The 23,260-nt window shown below is 36.9% G+C and overlaps 1 protein-coding gene, 1 long non-coding RNA gene and 1 pseudogene across 7 annotated transcripts; 1 reads left to right on the top strand and 2 right to left on the bottom strand.

Annotated features, from left to right (window-relative positions):
• Positions 1-14,636: 14,636 nt before the first annotated feature.
• LOC104732001 (uncharacterized) lies at positions 14,637-16,125 on the bottom strand. 5 transcript variants are annotated; one of them, XR_002035377.2, is made up of 3 exons: positions 15,777-16,125; positions 15,232-15,464; positions 14,637-15,131 (listed from the first exon to the last, which is right to left on the bottom strand). It is a non-coding gene; the product is annotated as an uncharacterized LOC104732001 (long non-coding RNA). The 5 variants fall into 5 exon arrangements; XR_015582494.1 differs by having other exon boundaries at positions 14,637-15,186; positions 15,308-15,464; positions 15,777-15,973; XR_002035378.2 differs by having other exon boundaries at positions 14,637-15,183; positions 15,308-15,464; positions 15,777-15,973.
• A 437-nt stretch (positions 16,126-16,562) lies between these two features.
• LOC104731996 (uncharacterized) lies at positions 16,563-19,130 on the bottom strand (annotated as a pseudogene). Its single transcript, XR_015582411.1, has 2 exons — positions 19,003-19,130; positions 16,563-18,844 (listed from the first exon to the last, which is right to left on the bottom strand). The product of XR_015582411.1 is annotated as an uncharacterized LOC104731996 (transcript).
• Positions 19,131-20,345: 1,215 nt separating this feature from the next.
• LOC147949167 (meiosis-specific protein ASY2-like) lies at positions 20,346-22,729 on the top strand. Its single transcript, XM_087470291.1, has 4 exons — positions 20,346-21,096; positions 21,266-21,469; positions 21,604-21,900; positions 21,990-22,729. The coding sequence occupies exons 1-4, from the start codon at positions 20,346-20,348 to the stop codon at positions 22,727-22,729; spliced, it is 1,992 nt and encodes a 663-aa protein (XP_087326417.1).
• Positions 22,730-23,260: the final 531 nt, after the last annotated feature.

The raw sequence follows: 23,260 nt of genomic DNA, 5'->3' as shown, positions 1-23,260 counted from the left end.
AGCACTAGTTCACTCTACAAACAGATACTTATAGAAGAAGATGTTTTGCTTGTTACCAGTATTTCACTGGTTTCAAGTACAAATCTTGTCGTATCACTCTAGATGTACGTTGCAGTTCAATAACTGAACCATTTCTCCATGAAAGCCATCCACTTCCTTTATACTACGAAGTCTTTAGTTCTAAGAGGGGTGAGAAATGTTCTGCATGTGACAGAACACATGTCTTCATAAGTACGTTGTGGTGTGATGAGTGTGAGTTTCAGTTGGACTTCCGGTGTGCTACTTTGCCTAGAAAGGTAATGAATCAAAGGTACGACGATCATCCTCTCTACTTGTCTTACGGTGAAACTAAGGAAGATGGTCAACTTTGGTGTGAGGCATGTGAAACAAAATTAAATCCAAAGGAATGTTCCTATGAATGTAATCTTTGTGGGATCACTTTGCATGTCTCGTGTGTTGTGGGAGACTTCTCATATCACATACCAGGGCACATTTCGTTAGAAGGCATCTCAGAAGGAGTAGTGGTAGCCAACACTTCTATATGTAGACCCCATTGCTTCAGGTGTTCTTCAAGATGCAAGCTTCCTTATATTCTTCAAGTTGATGGCCATTACTTCTGTTCTATAATATGTGTAAACCCTCGCGAGTATTGGAACAATAATCTATATATAAATTAAAAGTTCACTTTCCATCTAGGGTGTTCAGTTCATATCATCATCTATGTCATCATATTTTATTTTCTTGTATTTGTGGATTTCACATTTTTTATTTTGCAATAACATTAAAAGTAAAATTAATTATTAATCTTTATATTAACACTTTTTCAAAGGAAAACAATAGTTTCTATAAGATTTTTTAAAAAGAATATGAAAATGCTAAAAGCGATATATATAAAAAAATTTACAACACAAACATATGAAAATATGAATAGAGATTGGATAAATATAAATTCGATAATCATCTTAACATATAATGTGTAAGAAAAATGACTAGAGATATGGAAAAGAAACATATCATATATTCAATGGTACAACAATCATTTTTAAGAGTTACAATTATTTAGTAGAAGAAAAATAAAAGTAAATTTTTAAATAATAAACAAAATTTTTCAGATTTTTTCTCATGATAAAAAAAAAATTCTGAATAAAATACACATTTTAAGTTTGATATACATATATATATATATATATATATTACTTAATATTAATGTTAAAGTATCAATTCATGCACGTCTTTGAATCAACATATGCCTTTGCAGTACGTCCATCTTAATTACCTTTGCAGTACGTCCATCTTGATTCAAATCTTACGGAAATTAGAAAGGGAGGAGAAAAGGATAATATTGATGTTGGTAACAGATAATTCTGAACCTCCATGAGTAGTCTCCCAAGTTGCAAATGCAACACTATATATATATACTAGAAGTAGACTCTTGCGATGCGCGATATAACTTTATAATAATTTTAACATATTATAGATTTAATAAAATATTTAAAAGTTTATATTTTGTGTTTCGATAAATTATCTTATGTTTTTTATTTCTTTTGTTTTAAATAAGTATTCTCAGTCACTTTAAATGAAAACTATTGATTAGTTAAACATTACACTGAAAAATTTTGTTAATATGAAAGATTACTTTAAAATATTTAGTCTCTATCCCATAATATATAGAGCTTTTGATGTTTTGATGCACAATCAAGACGTACAAATATTTTTTACATTAAGAAAAATAACATTGATTACATATAAAATAATATGCGGCTGAGCATGGATATTATGTGTTAGTTTGTCCTTTATTTTATGTCTTTTTATATTCCCCTTGTTTTAATTTATATTGCTAAATTTAGTTATAATTGTTTCATTCTTGTAGTAAAAGCTAGATAAAAAATAGAGTATTCTTTGAATTAAATAAAAAAAATTATGTTTAAACAGAAACTAAGTATAATGATAAGTATTCTAAAAAAAATGTGTTACAATTTTGTTGGAAGTAAGAGAGAGTTAAGAAAATTTGATTTGATATTTAATAATTATATTACAAAATTTTTCTCCTTAGAGCATTACATATTTTTAAGAATCTAATAAATATACATGAAATATGTATTTTTCATACGTCAAGTAAAGCCATTTCATATACTTCGATATCATTTTTTGGTAAAAGGTTAAATTAAAGTAAGTTGTAGAAATATATTTCGATATCATTTTTTCTCTATTATGGGTCCGAATGGTGACCGCGGTTTTAGTTGTGCGGGAAAAGCGGTTTTGGAGTGCGGTACGGTTCAACTGCGGTACGTGCGGTTTGCGGGACAAGTGCGGTTTATATAAAATAAGCGGTACAGAATGATATTTGATTGGTGAAAAAACTATTTGCGGTCCAGTATTAATTGTGTGAATGGTAAAAAAAGGAAAAGCGTGCGGATTACATATATTATAATAAATAAATTTATTAATAATTAGTATGTTTGTACATTATTTTATGTTATGAATTAATAATAAAAATAATTGTATTTATAAACCTTAAATACTATAGTTGATCAAAAAGTAAATTTTATTAAAAATATATATATTGTATAATCAAACTTTTAATAATTTATTTTAATCTATGAAACAATTCACAATAAAATTATTTAACTGGTAAAAAAACAAAAACAGATGTAAATTAAGTATTATAGATAAATATGTTAAAACATATATTAATAGTTAGCGTAGTTGTAAAATTATTAATTTTTGGTTTGTGTTAATCAATAAAGTTATATCTTATATTTATATATTTTATCTTCTTTTTTTGACAGAAAAAACTGATTTTTATATTTTATCTATTAGAATAATATTTTTATGAATAAATTAAAAATATTTTGTAGATGTTATTAAATTATGCTTTTATTACAATACAATTAGTAAGAATTTTTTAAATTCAAAGAATAGTTGAATAAATTTTAAACTATATGACCACTTTGTATTATTAATAAACAATTCAAAATATAAAGAAACATATTTTTAAATTCTACAAAACTGTAATTATAACTTATTAGGTATACATAAATTAAATAATTAATCTATGTAAAAATAGTTTAAAAATTATTTTATTTGCCTTTGTATATGTTTTTTTTTTAATATAGATTAACCTATATATAGCAAAAAGAAAAAAAAAAAAAAAAAAAAAAACTGTTGACCACTGTTCATCGCGGTTTTATCGAAAACCGCTGGATAATTCATTGTGCTCCATGGAATAGCGGTCCAAGTGTAAAACTCCATCTAGAAAACCGCAAATTTTTTTTTTTTTTTTTTCAGAAAACACAAATTGTTTTGTTTTTGTTGATTGGTGGACAAAAAGCGTTTTTGACTGTTTGCTTATCAATTCCGCTTTTCACAGGTCTCCAATCAAGGCCTATATATCTACTTGATATTGTTGTAAACGAGAGTCCCTTCGGGGACATCCGATAATATTGTTGTAAACTAGAAACCAAACTACTTAACCGCCACAAGATATACTATATATATATATATATATATATATATATATATATATATACTAGAAAGTAGCCCATGCGATTGCGTGGGTTATGTATGCATTATTAATTTGAAATAAATAATGAAGTTTCTATTCAATTTTATATGAAATGTACATATAATTGTTATATGGCGGGTTTGCAGGCAGGTGTGCAGCCGGGAGCCGAGGTAGTGGATGCTCAGTATGTGCAGATGATGGTGCAGCTGCAGCGAGTAGGAGCGGGATATTTCTCAGGAGGTACAGATCCGAGTGTAGCGGATGAATGGAGAGAGCGGATGGAGGATCTTTTCCTTTTGTTTCGGTGTCCCGACCAGTTCAGGGTGGATCTGGCAGTGTATTACTTGTCAGGTGATGCACGAGTGTGGTGGAGGTCGGTGACAACACGAAGGGTGCAGCGGGATATGACTTGGGGAGATTTTGTGAGGGAGTTTAACTCCAAGTATTTTCCATAGGAGGCTCTTGATCGCATGGAGGCACGGTTCTTGGAGTTGACTCAGGGGGACCGCACAGTACGAGAGCTGGATGCAGAGTTCAGTCAGCTTGTGGGGTATGCAGGCCGGGCATGGGAGCCAGAGTCGGCTCAGGTGCGGAGATTCTTGTTGGCTTTACGGGATGATCTGAGGACTCGGTGCAGAGTGAGGAGCTATGCTACGAGGGCGGAGGTGGTTGAGGTTGCAGTTGGGATAGAGGACGACTTGAGGTCACAATTAGTGGTGGTCAGTCCAACGGCTCGTTCAGAGGAGACATTGGAGCAGAGCATTCCAAGCAAGGATAGGCAGTTGGAGCAAAGGCGTAAAAGGAAGCGGGAAGAGACGACAGTGGCAAACCAAGGTGGCCAGGGATGCTATGGGCGCGGGAGCACTGATCACGTGTTGGCAAGCGGGCCCAAGGGAGGTGACTCGCAGGAGTACCGTCGAGTGTGTTATCATTGTGGGGAGGAGGGGCATATCAGGCCTTTCTGTCCTAAAAGGAGGCAGATGATGAAGGTTGTGGCGCAGCCGAAGGGAGGACCGGGTGCCCATTCCGGTGCTTAGTTTTAGTTTTTGGTTTCTTTCTTTCATTATTTATTTTCGTTTGGAGTTGTAAACGATTATTGCATTTGAGATTCTAATAAAAGTTGGAGTTCTTTGGATTTGGGAATTGTGAAACCAGTGGAAAGGAAATAGCTCAGGAATTCTATAAATGGAAAGTTTCCATAAATAGAAGGTTGCTATGAATGGAAAGTTTCCATAAATAGAATGTCATTATAAAATGAAAGTTTCTAAAAATGGGAAGTTTTATAAATAGTTAAAGCTTGCCTATTAATGGAAAGAGTTGAGGTAGATCTAGTCGGGAGATACTTGATGATATCAGACTTGTTTGCTCAAGATTGTGTGGGCCCAACTCATGTGATACCGATAGCTCGATGGACTTTGTGGCCAGAGAGTGGGAGTGGTATGTTTGCTTCGGATGAAGATCCGAGAGCGCGCTTTAGGGTGACGACCCAAGAGTGGGATTTTGAGACTCCCTGGATACCATAGCTGTGAGCCGCGGCTCAGCAGTGAGCCGGTATGTCTCGAGGGTTGCGACCCGAGAGCGGGGGGAGTGGGCGTGTGAGATTTCCTGGATACCGTAGCTGTAGGCTATGGCCTGGCAGTGAGCCGGTATGACTCGAAGGTTGCGACCTGAGAGCGGGGGGAGTGTGAGTGACTTCCTGGATGTCGTAGCTTAAAGTGGTTAGCATGATAGCGAGCCGGCATGATTCGTTAGTTGTGACCGCGGACGGGGGAAGCACAGTGTTGTGAGCAAATAATGTCTAGGATGTGAGCATATTGACTAGAGGGAGACCTCGTGGTTCAGTCGGAGGTGTGCGGGCTGTTGCGACAGTTGCGCGGGAAACCTTCGCTGACGGTGTTCAGTCCGGTCGGAGGACGTGCGGCCGTGTTGACGGTAGCACGGAGGTCCTTGATGGATGGACGGTGCTGCGGGATTCGAGGACGAATACTTATTGGTGGGGGAGAATTGTAACGCCCGTGTCCCGAGAAAATATGAAATATTGAAGTTTATATTGAGAATTGGAGTGGATTCGGTTTGGTTTCCGGTTGGTTTACTAAGCTGGTCGATTTATTAATTAAATCAAAGGATGATTTAATTAAATTATGGTTTAGGTAAATCTCAGTTTAATTTAATTAAACCCAAAAAAAAACCCTTTTGTTAAGTAGAAGACGCCTCCTTCCTCTTATTTTCGTGAATGACTGAAAGAAAAAAAAAAGGAAGTGCTCATTCACGTGTGAGAATAAGAGAAAGGAGACCAAATTTGATTTTGGTGTTCAAAGCAAAAGGGGGCAGAATCGTTAGGGTTTGGGAGGAAACAGTTTTGACATATCAAATCGTTTTCAAAGGAAATGAAATTTGGTAGGTTTATTCCCAAGTCTTTCATCGTCATTATACTTTTTACAGAAGTAAATTTGGATTTTAACTCGATGAGTTATTGGCAGTTTTGTGAGACACGTTTTCTCAGACGCGAGTTGAAACCATCGGAGATTGTAACTGAGATCGTGGTCTCGTCTGGTTCCTGATCGGCACGATATTTTGTGGCAAGCTTCGTGACGTCTAGGGCTAGCTGTTCACCGGAAGGATTTAATAGTTAACGATTGGTTTTTATTTTAGAGTTTCGTCTTTGTGACTGTTCTTTTCTGATGTTTCTGTCCAGTTTACTTCAAAGTTGGTTTTGGTTGTGTGACTTGTTGTAGGACGTTTCTAGACTGTTTCAGGCGCGTGGAGAGTCTCTCCTGGTTATATTTGTTGTTAGAATCACTTGTAAAGGTAAGTGCGTGACCATGAACTTATCTGAGCAATTGGGTTGTATGACTTGTTTTGTGTACTGATATGTAGGTGTAGTGAATGTGTTATTGGGTGACTTGTGCAATGACTGGTTTGTTATGTTTTATTTGTGGTTGTACTCTCAATTGGCTTGTTTGTATAGCTTGTAGATGGGAGGATCGCCTCACTGGGTATTTCTGGTAATACTCACGCATCTCAATTGTTGTTTGTGGTGCAGGTAATAAATGTGTAGCGTGGAATCATGGCGATGAGGACGAGGATGATCTAGGGTCTCGTTTGTGTGTTATTGGATTTATTGGTTAGGTCGTTGGAACCTTGGTTAGTGTTATGTTAGGTTCCTGAATAGAATGATTAGAAATGTTATTGTATTGGTTTTGTATTATTGGTATGTTTCCGCTGTGAATGTTATTGGATGTTGGTTTATTGTTGGTAGGTTTAATTAAGTAGTATGGGATGCTTAATTAGGTATTGTAGTTAATTATAAAAATAAAAAGCGGTCGGGTTGTTTCATGCGATAACTAAAAAAATGGTCATATTATTATAGTAACATATTGTTTAAATATTTTCGACAATACTGTATACATTAACTTTTTTTCTCTATCTCAAAATGACTCTTTTATGAAGCATCATATAACAAATATATATCAAAATATTGTAGTGAAACTGTAATATTATAAAAATAAATTTCAATACATATAATCACAATTACATATACATTTCATATACAATTAAATAGAAACTTCATTCTTTATTTCAAATTAATAATGAATACATAATCCACGCATCGTGTGGACTACTTTCTAGTGTTTCCATATTATTACACAGTATATATAAATATTTCATCTTTGTGACTGTTCTTTTCTGATGTTTCTGTCCAGTTTACTTCAAGGTTGGTTTTGGTTGTGTGACTTGTTGTAGGACGTTTCTAGACTGTTTCAGGCGCATGGAGAGTCTCTCCTGGTTATATTTGTTGTTAGAATCACTTGTAAAGGTGAGTGCGTGACCATGAACTTATCTGAGCGATTGGGTTGTATGACTTGTTTTGTGTAATGATATGTAGGTGTAGTGAATGTGTTATTGGGTGACTTGTGCAATGACTGGTTTGTTATGTTTTATTTGTGGTTGTACTCTCAATTGGCTTGTTTGTATAGCTTGTAGATGGGAGGATCGCCTCACTGGGTATTTCTAGTAATACTCACGCATCTCAATTGTTGTTTGTGGTGCAGGTAATAAATGTGTAGCGTGGAATCATGGCGATGAGGAGGAGGATGATCTAGGGTCTCGTTTGTGTGTTATTGGATTTATTGGTTAGGTTGTTGGAACCTTGGTTAGTGTTATGTTAGGTTGCTTAATAGAATGATTAGAAATGTTATTGTATTGGTTTTGTATTATTGGTATGTTTCCGCTGTGAATGTTATTGGATGTTGGTTTATTGTTGGTAGGTTTAATTAAGTAGTATGGGATGCTTAATTAGGTATTGTAGTTAATTATATAAATAAAAAAGGGGTCGGGTTGTTTCATGCGATAACTAAAAAAATGGTCATATTATTATAGTAAGATATTGTTTAAATATTTTCGACAATACTGTATACATTAACTTTTTTTCTCTATCTCAAAATGACTCTTTTATGAAGCATCATATAACAAATATATATCAAAATATTGTAGTGAAACTGTAATATTATAAAAATAAATTTCAATACATATAATCACAATTACATATACATTTCATATACAGTTAAATAGAAACTTCATTCTTTATTTCAAATTAATAATGCATACATAATCCACGCATCGCGTGGACTACTTTCTAGTGTTTCCATATTATTACACAGTATATATAAATATTTCGTAATTATGTATTTATTAACCATTAGATAATCGTAGACACTTAAATGAAATCTAAATTTTAATGTTTTGTTAGCAAGTATTATTGCACTAAACCATTTCTAGCTACTTTCAGATTTTTATTTGTTAGTATAACCTTTTTATTGTCAACTATTTTTGTAATAGTTTGATTATGCCTTTTTTTCTTCATATTTCCTTTTGAAAATCGTAGGTTGAAATAAATCGAATAGTAACGTGGAATTGTGACTTGGAAAATCAAAGTTTGGAGAAGGTTTGGAGTAAAGAGAAGCACGAGCATATTATCAAAAAAGTGTTCGATGTGAGTTGTTATATTTCAACGCCGACCACGCAAGGATACACAGACGTAACTTGGTCAATACAAAGATCACAAGCAAATGTACACACACATATAAATTCCAACATCATCAACCAAACCAATCCAAAACAAGCACAAAACCACCAACACTGATGCAATCACCCCTCCAGCTGCAATATTAAGTATATAAATCATTATAAGATTTGTATATCAAAACATGAATCCTCAAAAGATAACTTTTAAATTTGATATTGTATACCTGAAATGTAACTTAGAATGCTGAGATCTCGAAGCCAAACGGTCGGGAGGACAGCTAGGGTGGTAAGCAGAGCAAATAGATGAGGTGCATCTAAATGGATCTATAACCAGTCACAAAAAATATCCAAAAGAGTTTAGTAGTAACTCAAAACGATAATTTAGATAATCTGTGATATGAACAAATAAATAATAAAGAAGTTCAGGAACAAAAAGTACTACGTTTTGTGGCCGGTATATTACTTTGGTTCAGCGTTAATTATGATTAAGAAAATGTAACAAAAATATATAGTTACTACAAAACAATTTAGAAAAATAAAGGTAGTAAGATTCAACTTTAGAAAAAAGACAAAGAAGATAAAGTTGATATTCATAAAGTGAAGACCAAAGGAAAGAAGAGGTCGATCACTTGTTCTGTATAGGGCGTCCATGCACATGCTATTGCCTCCCCCTCGATTTTTCTTCTTAAATCAAAACTAATCATATCAAGATTTTTTTTCTTTCCTCAATAATTGATTTTTATATACATACTAATGAAGGAAACTACTAGAAAACTAATTCAGATTATTTTTGTTTAAATATAATTAAGCTTGTTGGTGTTGCAATATTTCTAAATTTCGTTTTCAGATTCATGAAATAAAGTTTGTTTTTTTTTTGCTTTTTAAAACAATAATTTATCCATGTTTATTTTATTTAGTATTAGTATACTAGTAAACTTAATTATAAATATGATTGTCTCTTTTTATTTTTGCTATTATTCATTTTTATAAGAAAATAAGTTTATTGGGTTAAGATATATGGTCCCTCGAACCATGATATGATGTGGTTGTTTCACTCACCACGAATCTAACATATTCTTTTTGCTCGAAATAATAAGTACGTAACATAGACATTGTATCTATGAATATTTTCTGTATTGCTTATTTTCTTTAAAACGAGAATGGTTAGGGGGTGTTGTGTAGTATGTATATAATGTGGACCAGTACCTAAACAGTACTATAATTAATCGCTGTAATGTGAAATTGGATAATGCATGCATTTCCGTGATTCTTTGGTTAACTCCAAAATCTGCCAGGGGTGTAACACGTGTCAGCCTAGGATTCCCCAACCATTCTAAATATCTACTACTATATAGTCTGTGTTATATAGCAAACAACTACAATAAAGATAACAAGAGTTTGGTTACAGAAATAACATTAGCCGTTACACTTTGGCAACGGCGGCTGTGTATATATACCAGTGTATAAGACTGATAAAAGTTGTATATTGTCATCACACTTGCAAATTATCTTGGTCACTTAATTAGTAGAACTAGATGATGAATTGATGATCTATGTGATATGTAGGAACAGTCGATAATTAACAAATTGTTAACTAGATTAGGTTAAGATCCGCGTAAATATGTGAAAATAAGTAACATATATTTGATAAGCATATAGAAGAAAAAAAAGCTCCAGGCACGATTTTTGAAAACCTTTTTCTAACCAAAATTTCCGACATCGGTGGTGCTACTGTTCACTGATGTCGGGATTCCAATAATTCAGTTTTTCTTCGTCTCCAGTTTTCTCTTTGTTTAACCTTTTTCAAATTCTCTTGGCCTTTGTTCCCGAATCAGACCATGACCATGCTCCCGCCGACTGTTCACTCACCAGAGATGCTCTTTTGCCAACAAATCTCTCTACATAACTTGGGTAGCCGCTGCACTTTTCCTCATCTTGGCAATTGTTTGAAAAACTAGACTTAGTTTCTGATTTTGATTCAATTCACAGCCACCGTCTGCTCCTCCAGATATTTGCCGTACTGGGGATGATAACCATCAATTTCTCTATCAATCTCGGGCAGTCATTACATTCAATTCTTAATTTGACAAGTGTTTGTGAAACTAGGGTTTTCCCCGGTGGACTTAGTTTCCAACCTCGAACCAAGCCAAGACCCCGTTATTTCCTATCGCTCTTCTACTCACCGAAAACATACCCTTCACCGAAAATCTTTCTGCAACTTTCGGTCAGCCGCTCCCCTGGCCTCCGACAGTGAAACTAGGAGTTTTCCTAGTGGACCTAGCTTCATGTATCGGTCCATCAATTTTCCAAAGGCCCAAGTCCATAAACTTTTGCCTAATTTCTTAAATGACAAATCACAGGTCCATTAATTCAATGTTTATGCTCTGCCAAAGCCAAGCTCTGCGTCGACTTTCTCTTCTCAATGGACGAAGACTCCATTGGAGAAAGGTTTCACCAATGCTGCTTTGTGTATCCATTTATCATGAAAGAACCGTAGCTTTAGTATATCTTAGGGACTTGCGGCATGATTATTTAATCCTGCAGATTTATGGTATAATTATTCTGAATCGTTATAGCCAAAGTGGTAAACATAGTCTTGAATTAGTTATGTTCAATGATGATTATCATCCAAGCTATTCATTTGATGATATCAAACATCTTTATCCAACCACTCCCATCAGCCGGATCGAATACCAAGGAGTTCTTATTATTGCGTTTTATCGATTTGATCTAATCTTTATGCTTTGGGTTTCAAAGCAACCCTCCAGAGACTACAATAACATAGTCACTCAGATCCTTGCTTGCTTGCTACTTTGGGTAGTGAACTTTACTCTAGCAAAAACCAAAGCATCGATTATTTTCTCAATGTCACCATGTCCTATGACCGTGACCAAGCTTTTGTCCTTCAAAACTTTGGAGGATGACCCCTCGATTCACCATGACCTCACAAGTGCCATTGGACTTCCAAGCCATTGGTTCATAGCTCTCTTGGATATTAAATTGATGAACTTTATCTTTTCTTTTATGGCATTGGGAAATACCTTCTTTTGTATTGTCGTCTTTTGTATTGTCTTTAATTTTGGAGATTGTTTTCCAAGTGTGTGTATTTGTTTCTTATTTGTTTAAATAAAAAATATATGGTTTGACAAAAAAAAATAATGTATATTTGATAATATTTGAATTTTTTCTTAAAACCGGATTTAAACTTTACATACTCCATCTTACACTATAGCTTAACTAACCGATTTTAAATATTATGCATACCTAGAGACTCTTTTCTATTATAGAGGTCTCAGTCAAAGTATTCAAACAAAATACACCAAAGTATTGCCGGACAGGTTATCACTACTTTTTCTATTCATAAAGGAAAGAAGGAATCTTAGACTATTATTAACGGTCGTTGCTCAACTAAATTGTTTTATTCAAAATTAATAAAATAATATAAGAAGGAGAGAAAAACACAAAGACAGTTCTCAAAATCCTCCCGGTAGAAACGATTCTCAACTTAAACACATGTCACTTTTCTATTAGATTACACAATAAAATATATATATATATATATATATTTTGAGAAACGGGGAAGACAACGGTCGCAAATGATGCTCTTAGACCATCCTTACTGGCCGATACTCTCTCAAATACTCTCATTAAAAAAATAATAAAAGGAAGAGAGAGAAGAGAAAAAAGAAGGAAACCGTTTCTTCCCAGAGTCACTTGAGAAACGATTCTCAGACCAAACAAGACATGTGTCACTTGTTCAATGGAACAGAAATTAGAAAATAATAAATAATAATAATTAATAAAAAAATAATTTTTTTTATCTTTTTAAGAAATGTTCAGCTGTTACTTGAGTAATGATGCTCTTAGTGTTCCTAGAAAATTGGACAAGCAATAAGTGAACATGAAAGGAGAAAAAAAACATGAAACTATATCTTGCTTTTCTTTAGTTATAGGAAACACTGCACTGAACAGTAGTGACATCTAATTTGCAATTAGCGAAATTTTCAAGAAAAAAAAAAAAGAAAGAGAGAAAATCATAAGCTTCTTAACATATTCACGATTCACCATTATCATCTTCCTCTCATATCTTCGGCATCTTAGTCAATCGCATTGTTCATTTGTAATTTAAATGATAGAATTTTTATAGGATGAGAAATGCTTATAGCAAAGAAAGAATCTAACTCAAAACACCAAATAAAAAGGAGTTAAGTTCACTCTACAACGGCTGAGCCACTTATGTGTGGTCACCATAAATTCAACACTGGCGACGATCTCATACGAACAACACTTCTTAACTGAATTGTTTTATATATCCTCAAAATTGTTCCAAACAATGATAGAACTAGTTTTATTTTATGCAATAAAAACAGTTAGTTGACCAAAAAATACAAAACAGTTTTGAAGAAAGAAAAAAATGAAATCTTAGTAGATATATACTGATAGCAAATGTTATGAGTAGTCTGATAATAATTGTTAGGGACATGTTAGTTTGATAATAATTGTTAGTGACATGTTCTTTTAATTCTTTTTATTTTGTTTGAGATGTGTGAGCTTAATCAGCTGTCGTTTTATTTTCCATGTGAACCAATATCTCCCATACTGCTCACATAAGATTCGATCAAGAAATTACGAGTAATTTTAAAACATTTCCACCACTCTTACATTTTCACTTAAATTATTATGATAAAGATATATAGAATCTCTGGGTAGATTTGATTGAGCAAAATTTATATATGTTTTGGTATAGTGTTATTAACGCTAATAAATAATGAGGTTCAACTAATCTAACGTATCAATCGGCGGGTTTAGTTAATCAATTGAGTGTTTAAAAAAAGGCGCATTTGATTTAGCTCATCATTCAAGTATCATTGTTTATTGTCAACCAACAGTCCAAATTTAGATTATTCATATAAAATTTTCGTAGTAAACTTGATGGGAGACTATATTATTTGCCTATTTGGTCAACTTAGAAGTATGAAGTACTACTAGTGTTAATATATTAGAACAACATTAAAAAAAAAAAAAAACTCTTAGGGTAGAACCACGTCCACATGGGTGTGTCATGTGTGGATCTGTTTTTGTGAAAATTCGGAAGTTTGTTTATGTTAGAATGGCACAAGAACTCAAGAACATGTCCATATTTGATCAAAAACCGAAAAAAGAAGATGCCCACATTTAATCTCTTTTTATTCGCCGCTTCCAGCTATATATAAAAATATCTCACATCCTCACATCATGCTGTTCTTGTTCATTATACTAGTTGTTTTCAATTACTTTGCCAAGTAGATGTATCACACGTAATTGGTTGTTTTGGGATTACTACACACTTGTGCATTATGATCTATATATGATGGGGCATCATGTTAATCTGTGTAATAGGTGGGTGATAAGAAGATTGACACATGCAAACACGAAACACCGATCCCAAAACTTCTATAAGTATCTGAAGTTGTATTGTAGACTTGTAGTGTCTGATTAGTCGTTAGTAAATCTTAGAAACGTCTAACATCAATAAACCTAAAAAAACTAATCTTAGAATTGTATAAAAAAAATAAAAAGAGATATAACGGGTTAAGGGTAGGTAAATCCTTTTTTTATTGAAGTCGATGCCGTTCCAGAAATAGTTCATAAGGTCACAAGGCATGAAAACGTGTTTGAGATGCCGCAAGGATTACCCCCAAAACGTGGCAGGGAACTCTTGATCAGATATATAACAAACAAACAGAGACAGTAAATCCCGGTGTTTTTCATTACGTCTAATACAGAGCATCCGTATTTTGATATTAAAAAATTCAAATGAAAGTACGCGTCAGTAAATGATTTGTTTAAGCAACATCAATTAACTCAATTCCTAGTATATTAGGGCATTGCCATCAAAGGTTTTAACCAAAGTTTGTTAAAACATATTTTATTCTAAATTTTAGAAAAAAGTAAAATTAAGAACTTATTAAGAAACTTTATTATTTCATGAGTCCATTGAAGGTTGTTAAATTTGGAGTTTTTAAATAAATTTTTTGTTCTTGATTAAAAGAGATTTGTTTGCCTGATTCTGATTTTTCTTGTTCTTCACATAAGCTCCAATGCGATCATAGAGAGCTCAAATGAATTTTCCGCAGCATCAAAGATCTTCATTAGTTTATGGAAAAGTAGCTACATATATGGTGAGCTGTGACCACTACATTACTTTAAAGTCCCATAAACCAAATATCTTTGTGCAAAATTGCACACAGCTACTTAAAGTAGAGCAAACATGATGAATTACTTGGGGAGGAATCATGTTAAGAGGGGCCTGACCATAGAACATTTGTTGTCCAATACCAGGACCACCCGAGGATACATTGGCATGCAGGAACCAACAGATGGTGGCATTGCAACTGGCCTCACTTGGGAGAATTGAGCCTATTCACATCATGTAGATTTGAAGTCTCAAACACAACCAAAAACAGAGGAAAGAAACAGAACCGCAATGCCCATCAATCATAAAGTTCTTAGCTGTTTCAGTAGGGTGATCTTGCATATGTTTTATACTTGGAAAGGCCTTGACCTGTTGCTCAAGGAAAAAATGACTAATCTCAAACATTTTGAGGAAATTTTACCTTACCTGTCAAGACCAAGAACGATACAAAAAACACTTTCAAGCATCAAGTATTGTTCTGCTGCAATCAAATGGAAAAAATGAGGGAGGGATTATATTAACATACTTTCAAGCATCAAGTATTGTTTTGCTGCAATCAAGTATTGTTCATACTTTCAACGGAAACAAAAAGACTAGCCAACCTAACAATCTCAGACTTTGAGAACAAGTGAGAACCAAAATAATCAATCAATATGTCAGAAACAAGATTGTCTTTGGTCTGATCAACTTGAGGTGCATAATTGCTAAACGAACGCTCACTAGTAGTAGCAAAGTTCTTGACATTGAGCCTGAACCAACCTGGTAAAGGATATACACAAGAACGGAGGAGACCACAATTAAGTATTGATTTCACATCAACACACATATATTAACATTCATCAAACACTTACAAAAGAATCAGATTCTTATTCTAAATCAGAAACAAGGTTTCTTATCATCAAACAAAGTATTCAATGCAAAGTATTCAAACAAACAGATCAATTTCAAATTCCCAAACAACTATCGTCATAAATTTTACTAGCATTAATTCCAATTTGTAGAACCCTAATTTCTTCTCACATAAAACTCGAATTCATGTCGATCTAGAAGTGAAATCAAAGAAATCATTACCCAGCTTTTTCGATTATTTCACCTCTCAATTCTTCGCTTCTTCTCCAAAGCTTTTGCCATCGATCAATCTGAGAGACGAAAGAGAGACTATTCTCTGTTTTTTATTTTTTCTTTGAGGTGGTACAAAAATTCAGAATCAACTGCTTTCACAATTAATTTAACAAAAAAAAAGAGAGACGAGAAAGAGAGAGGACGAGAGAGACGACAGAGAGAAAAATATATATATATTTTTTCTACCAGCCAATCAAAAGTTGACACACATGGGTTTCTAAATGAATCTAAAACATCTTATATAACGATCGATGCTTAGTAAAATTAAGCTTTTTGCATTATATTTATTCTGTTTTATTATTAGCAAACTTGTAAGATACTTGTTAAATCCTTTGATGGGCTTGCCCTTATATAGTAGTAGTATTACACTGTCCATCATTGTTTGGAGATGCAGCAAATTAATTTATGGTCGGCAGCACAAGCAAGACCCAAGATGTTTTTAAGGTTTGACGTGATAAAAGCCGCATGATCTTTATTCCTAATGGTTTGTTTGTTGTTCTCGCACGGGAAACAAGGGATAGATAATAATAAGCAAACCAAATTTTTTCAACACCATGATGCTATTATTATTACACATGTTATTTTTTTTTTTTACTATTTTGTCTATATAAGTCGGCATTACAATGATGATACTTCTTCCATCTCATAAATCTTTAATTTATCACCCAAAACCGGGGTTACTATGTTCGATCTCCATTCACACGAATAGAGTGCATTTAACAAGTATACTTAATCTTTAAAAAAAAAACGTGACTTGAAATTAAGCATAAATAGTATCAAGTTAACCCATCATTTTCCGAATACACACCACATAGTGAAGCTAAGAAGTATAATTATTAATAATAATAAAAAACGAGACTAGACAAATAAGCACACGTAGCCTAGAGGTAGAACAAACCATTCAACATGCCGTAGGCCTCAGAAAATAACCAACACCAAGGGCCTTCTTCTTCTTCTTCATGATCATGTTCTTCTTCTTCTTCTTCATCTTCATCTTCATGTTCTTCTTCATCTTCTTCATGTTCATGTTCATGTGTATGTTCTTCTTCTTAATGTTCATGTTCTTCTTCATCTTCTTGTTCCTGGTGTTCTTGTTCACGTGTACTTTCCCTACAATGTTAGAATCGTGGCCACCATGGTAGGAAGCATCCTCCTGACGAGAAAACCGAGCATTGTAAGGCAAAAAGTCCAACATCCTCCGTTTATGAGCTCTACTAGAGAGATGCGTGGAGAATTTTTCAAAGTCTTCCTCAACATCGCCAGGGCAGCAATCTGAGCAAACACAGCCGGCATATTCACCCATTTCACTGCGCTTGCGCTTGCGCTTATCCCCCTCATCAAGAAACACTGTCGGAAGAAAGCTTTCAACGGAATCATATTGAAGTAGGTTGGATTTCCCCTCCATACTTAGGAAGCGAAAACTAGTCTTGACTTTTCCCGGATCGCATATGACCATAAAATTAGCTGGAGATGGATTGCCAAGGGCATAGTCAGTAAGCCAAAGCGCAATGGTATTGCAACCGGAGTTGCTCTCAAGAGAGATTCCACCGTAAAAGAGTCCTCTCAAGATGTCATGAGGGACGTCTGTTAGTGCTCCCACGGCAGTGATCTTGACAGTACCAGAGTAGCCACTTCTCTCCAAAAAGGCTTTGATGCTCGGACCGACCAGACGAGGATCAAAGGAAGGGGGGTAACGGACACGCGATGATGTCCCAAAAGACATAAGTTACAGCCTCCTTGCTTTTCTCATCACACTCACTTATAGGCAACGGGTCCAACAACTGGGATCGATGTTGAGCACTAGAGATATGCGTGGCGAAATTATCAAAGCCTTTGTAAGGCAGAGCAGGGTAGCAAAGTGAGCAAAACCAGTAGGAAGATTCCCCAGTTTCACTGCTGCACGTATACTCCTCAAGTGCCCTTTCTGGATCTGCCGGAAGAAAGCTTTGGAGAGAAGCATATGGAAACGGCGGAAGAAGGTTGTATTCCCACAATTTTAGGTATCGATCATAAACCTCGTGGATTTTTGCAACGGATATGACCATAAAATTAGCTGCAACTTTATGGGTGTGGACGAATTCAAAAAGGAGACGCACAATGTCTGAGGAAAAAGCGTAGGGGAGATTGGTGAGAGTGATTCCGCAGGAAGAGAGTGCCCTCAGGATGTTAACAGGCCAGCGGCAACGATGACGCAAGGACCAAAGTAGCCTTCTACCGCCAAAAACCGTTTAATGCACGGAGCAACCAGAGGAACATCAGAGCAACAGGAAACAGGATACGTATTGATGTCCCAAAAGACAAATGTTGCAGCCTCCTGCTTTGTCACCCTTGGTCCTGATAACAGAGGACACCAGTCCCACGTCATGAAAGGATCCCGTCGAGAAACAGCTGGGGGAGCGAAGTCTACATCATCACCGTTATCAAGCGTGAACCGTTTTCGAAATAACTCTTCATGTTCTTCACCACGGAGATGCGTGATGAGATCCTCAAAGACATGGCTAGGAGGATCACGCCGGCAGACAAGGCAATCCCACAAGGCAGATTCAACTGTTTCCTCATCAGGTGCCCCTGAATCTTTCTCAAGAAGGCTTTGAAGAGAATCATAGGGACATGGCTCAAGAAGGTGGTGTCCCGTATAACCTATGTAGTCCGAAACACCAGTGAAGATATTCGGATCGGATATGACCATTATATTAGCTTCAGAAGGTGGATTATTCTCGGCAAACGCACAAACAACCCCGCTAGTGTCACCGTAGGGGACGTTAATGAGAGAGATTCCACTGGAAAAGACACTTCTAAGGACGCGAGCGGGGACGTCTACTAGTACGCCAACAGCGGTGATGTTGACAAGATGAGAGTAACCACGATTCTCCAAATACTGTTTAATACAGGGACGGACCCGACTAGGATCAAAGCCAGAGGGAACCGGACACAGATTGATGTCCCAAAACACCGATGTTACAGCCCTACCCTGCTCCCGCGTAGGATATTTCATCGTATCTAGAAGAAAAAAAAACCTAAAACGAGAAAATCCAAAAAATTGGGAAAGCAAATCGCAGTAAGGTCTTTTTTTAATCTAGAACGAAAATCAAACCCAGCAGATACGCTTCAGAGAGAGAGAGAGAGAGAGGGACACGGCCGTAATCGTTCCGAAGAAACAGATCGAGAAATTTACCTCAGAGATGAGCAAGGTCGGATCTCGATATCGACTAGGGTTTCAAAATCCCTAATTGAAGCGAACCAACAAAATAAATAACGCCTTAGAGCATCACCATTGGTTGAGTGTAAACTATATGTAATACTTGGGCACCTTAATCCAACTTATTTAGTGTCAGAGATTCTGAATTGTATCCTGACATCTTAAAATTCAAACTTTTGTGCAATTTAAAGTAAAATAAAATAATTAAATTTTAGCTTTAAAGGATTCTTTCTGGCCTAGTATTTAAAGGATGCATTATAATTTGTGCGTAAAAATATATAATTAAAGCTATCCAGTTTATTTATTTTTTCTTATTTTTTTAGAGAAGGATAAGGCACACACTAAACTAGTTATAATTCTGAGTGTTGTTGCACTCGGCTTTGTAACTAGTATCATATTTAGTACGATCACATTTTGTTATTACAAAAAACAAGCAAGAGCAAGAGCTGTGTAGAAATTAAGTTTCACACAATAAATTTGTTTGAATGGGGAAACAAATTCAGTAACACTTTCTCTCTAAGAAATCCGATCAAAGCAAGTAAGTAAAAGGAAATTGAAATTTCTTGGAAAACAAGTTAGGTTTTGCTCAAGAACAAAGAAGAACTAGGGTTTTGTATTAAATGCAGGATGATTTACAATGAAGGAATTCCCCTCTATTTATAGGTTTTCTTAGATCTAAAGAATATATCCACTTTCCAAATCATGACAGAGCTGATTAGGAAATTTTCTCGTTTCTTCCTAGGTCAGCCGCTGGGCGAGCTGGGGGGTCGGTTCGTCATTTCGGAACTGGGCTTCTCGGTGCTATTGGGCCTTCACTCGAAAGTTGAATCCTCCTCAGGGTCGAACTCCCGGTTTAGATAACCGGTTTCCTTAATCGGGTTTGGATCGGTATGTTGGGAGCGCCAATTCCCGCACCAACAATTAGTCCCCCCCAGTTTGGTACATTCATATGTTAATTCGAATGTTCGAACTATAGGAAGAGAATATCCAATTTAATCCGTAAGGAAAACCGAATCTAATCACCCAGATCGTCGCGCCGCTACGCCACCCATTAGTAGGACGACATGTGTCGGACGCATCGCTTCTGTCAGCTCGGAAGCTGAAACGTCGCGTAGGGTGGAGTATGTCATTATGACTCCACGTAGGGTTGCCGCCCACATGCTTCTATAAATACCTGACTCCGCTATTCATTTTTACTTTTCGCCAAATCATCGAAGGTACTCACTCTATTCTCTCTCCTCGTTTTATTTATTTTATTATTATTTTCGTGAACTTTCTTCCACACTCTTCGGCGATCTGCGATATACTACACTTCGGCCATGGTATCCTCGTCTAGCATGGAAAGCGATCCATTGATCCGCAAAAATTCCAACAGAAAACTTCCCAGCACCACCAGATCGAACCGAGGCGAGGTGCTCAAAAGATCTGAAGAGAATGCCGAATGTTCCTCAAGACTCAGGTTAGATGAAATTCCAACCCTGAAGGTTCCTTCTTTAATCAATGAGGAGAATCGCGGGAATCATGGCAACGCTGCATCGGTTTCCGATCTCCCATCGAACAATTTGAATGAAGAGGAAGCTCGACTCGCTTCAGATGGGGTCATGATTGAGGACATCCTTCCTCGCCTAGATCACCGAGGTCGGATTGGAGGCGAGAAGACGACCAGCAATATCAAAACCATTCGCACAATGCTGAACTCGTGCGGTTTACGAGATTGCGGTGTCTACATCATTATTTCCGGAGAGCACCATCATCCATGGAACCCGCCCCTAGGGTTTATCTGCTTATATGAGGGTTTCTTCTCCAAATGCCGATTGTGGTTTCCTCTTCCTAGCCTGCTTACCCGATATACTCATTGTCGCCAGATCCCGATATGTCAGCTCTCACCAGGAAGTATCTACAACTTCGACGCCGCTCTTACTATTTCAGCCGAGGCTGGAGTTTACCTCGGAGTTGAATGCTTCGAGCAGTTAACGAATTTTAAAAATTCTCAAGGAAGCTCGTCATGGATGGTCAATACGAAACCAGCTCATAATTTCCTTCTCGGGAGAAAGTTAGCAATTTCAAGAAGTTGAGAGCTCGCTACTTCTTTGTCCGAGTTAACGATCGATCTTTTGAAAATCCGAGATGCGGTCGGCGAAGAGTGTGGAACAACTCTCCCGGTATCATCTTGTTCCTTGTTTTGTTGAATCGGACACTCGTTTTCTGACATGATCTTAATTTTTAATGTTTTTTGCAGCTCGCCCTTCTTCAACTCGGACATCAGCTCCCGAATTCCCAAAAGTCAGGGACGCACTTTTTGCAGGAGTTGATCGTAGCTGGGATTGTATTACCCGACGTCGTGTTGAGGAAGCAATGGGCAAGGCAAAAACCAAATTTTCGAGTTTCGCGAGTTCACTAGGTCAATCTTCCAAAATCCCGGCAACCACAATTGTCGAAGCCGGTATGCTTTGATCCATAACTTCGAACTCGGAACGGTCATTGATCTTGAGTCTGAGTAAACGGGAAACGAGTTCGTCGACATTGAGGGCCACGACGATAGCTTGATCGCCCCTGATCTCGGCCACAAAAATGCAGCTCCCAACGACTCACTTCCGCCTCCACCGGTCGAGTCCGTTATTCCAGAGCAACTAGCCCCAGAACCGAGTAGCGGTTCCAGAAAGAAAATTCCAAAAAAGACGGCAAGGATAAAGGCAAGGGAAAAAGTTCCGACCAAGCAACAGGCCGGAAGCGTTCCGCGGAAGAAGCCGGACTCTAGTCCTATGACCGCTTCCGAGTCGAGCGAGAGAATGATCGATCGGACCAATTCACCTTTGATTATTTCGGGGACGGTCCTCTCATTTGCAATCAGGCGGCTGCTGGGGATTTTTGCAGGCATTTGAAGGTATCCTTAGTCATATTGCCGCCGGTCGACAAGCTGGAATTTCTGGATATTCCTCAGAGTTGTCCAGTCTGCTCTTCAGGTTCAAGTCGCATCCCCCTTTATCCTAACTCGCAATTTCATATCGTTTTCCTTACTTCTCTCCACCTTACTTTGTTTAACATGCAGACCACCGCCTATGCCAGTGCACTCACTCTTATGTACGATAGGCGAGTTAAATCAATTGCGTCCTCGGAGTTCAAATTCGACAAAATGAAGGAATGCCTAGACAACCTCCAGGAAGCGGACAAGTCGAAAGACGGCATAATCAAGGAATTGAAGGGCCTACTTACGAATAAGGAAGAAAGCAGCAAGCACCTGGAAGCAAAAATTGCCGAGCTGGAGTCACGGAAAAATTATTTGGAGGAGGAGAAGTCCGAGTTGGGAAAAGAGCTCGATGATCTGGGAACAAGGTTTGAATCAGAAATGAAACGATTACACCTAGACCGTCAGGCCAAAGTCGAGGGTACCATGAAGAAGGCGCAGCGCCGTCTTGACAAGGTAAAGGCTTATCTGGTCGAGCAGGAGAACATAGCCCAACCGAAAGAAGACATCCTCAATCAGGCATACAGGATTGAACAGGCTGTGGGGTACCTCTTGAAGAATGGAGCGTCTATTCCTGACAACCTGATTACTGAGATCAAGGAGAAGCGAGAGAAAGCATGGGGTGAGGTGGACGCACTGGACATCTTGGAGCTAGAAGAGGGCGATCTCACCATGTCTCCAGACCAGATCGGCTTCGGACTTCTCCACCCCAGGACCACGGCTCCGGACTCCGTTTGACACCTAGATGGTTCCAATGCCGAGATCTTCCAAGCCGATCTGACTGATCCTCCAGAACTCTTACCGCTGTTCCTTGGCTGCGACTTTAATGAACTTTTTATGTTTGCCTTTTCTTTTTATTTAAGACTTCGTGATGATATTGCCCGTTTTGTGGTCGGTTTCTCAGTACTTTATCTTTTTGGAAAATTCTCTTTTGTGCTTGCATGGAATATCTCCTTTTTTCTTAATGATGAAAATGGTAGTTTTCCAATTCCACAATTGGAAGTCATTCCTCTAGGACCAGTATAAATATGCTAGCCCTGCCTCTCAGTTAATCGCAGTTTACGTCGAACAAAGCAATTCAAGATGCCAAGCTTTGTAGGCAGTGTTGATCCCGAAGTCGAGGTCGGAAATGATGTTCCGACGTTCTCGAACCCAGAAGCCATTGAAAGAGGGATGTCCTATTACCCGAACATCCGAGCTCCATGGATGTTGATGTTCCGTGTTAAGCCGGAAGCGCGGTTGGATTTAGAGACCTTCCTCTCTCGCATC

Source organism: Camelina sativa, chromosome 2 (assembly GCF_030686135.1).
Source record: "Camelina sativa cultivar CO46 ecotype springtype chromosome 2, ASM3068613v1".
NCBI lineage: Eukaryota > Viridiplantae > Streptophyta > Magnoliopsida > Brassicales > Brassicaceae > Camelina > Camelina sativa.
Note: the sequence above shows the minus strand (reverse complement) of the source record. Positions and strands in the feature narration are given on the sequence as shown.

Coding starts and splice junctions, on each gene's coding strand:
- LOC147949167 (XM_087470291.1), top strand. CDS start 20,346: ATGGTATCCTCGTCTAGCATGGAAAGCGATCCATTGATCCGCAAAAAT. Junction 21,470..21,603: donor AACCACAATTGTCGAAGCCG/GTATGCTTTGAT, acceptor ACAAAAATGCAG/CTCCCAACGACTCACTTCCG. Junction 21,901..21,989: donor GCTGCTGGGGATTTTTGCAG/GCATTTGAAGGT, acceptor TCTGCTCTTCAG/GTTCAAGTCGCATCCCCCTT.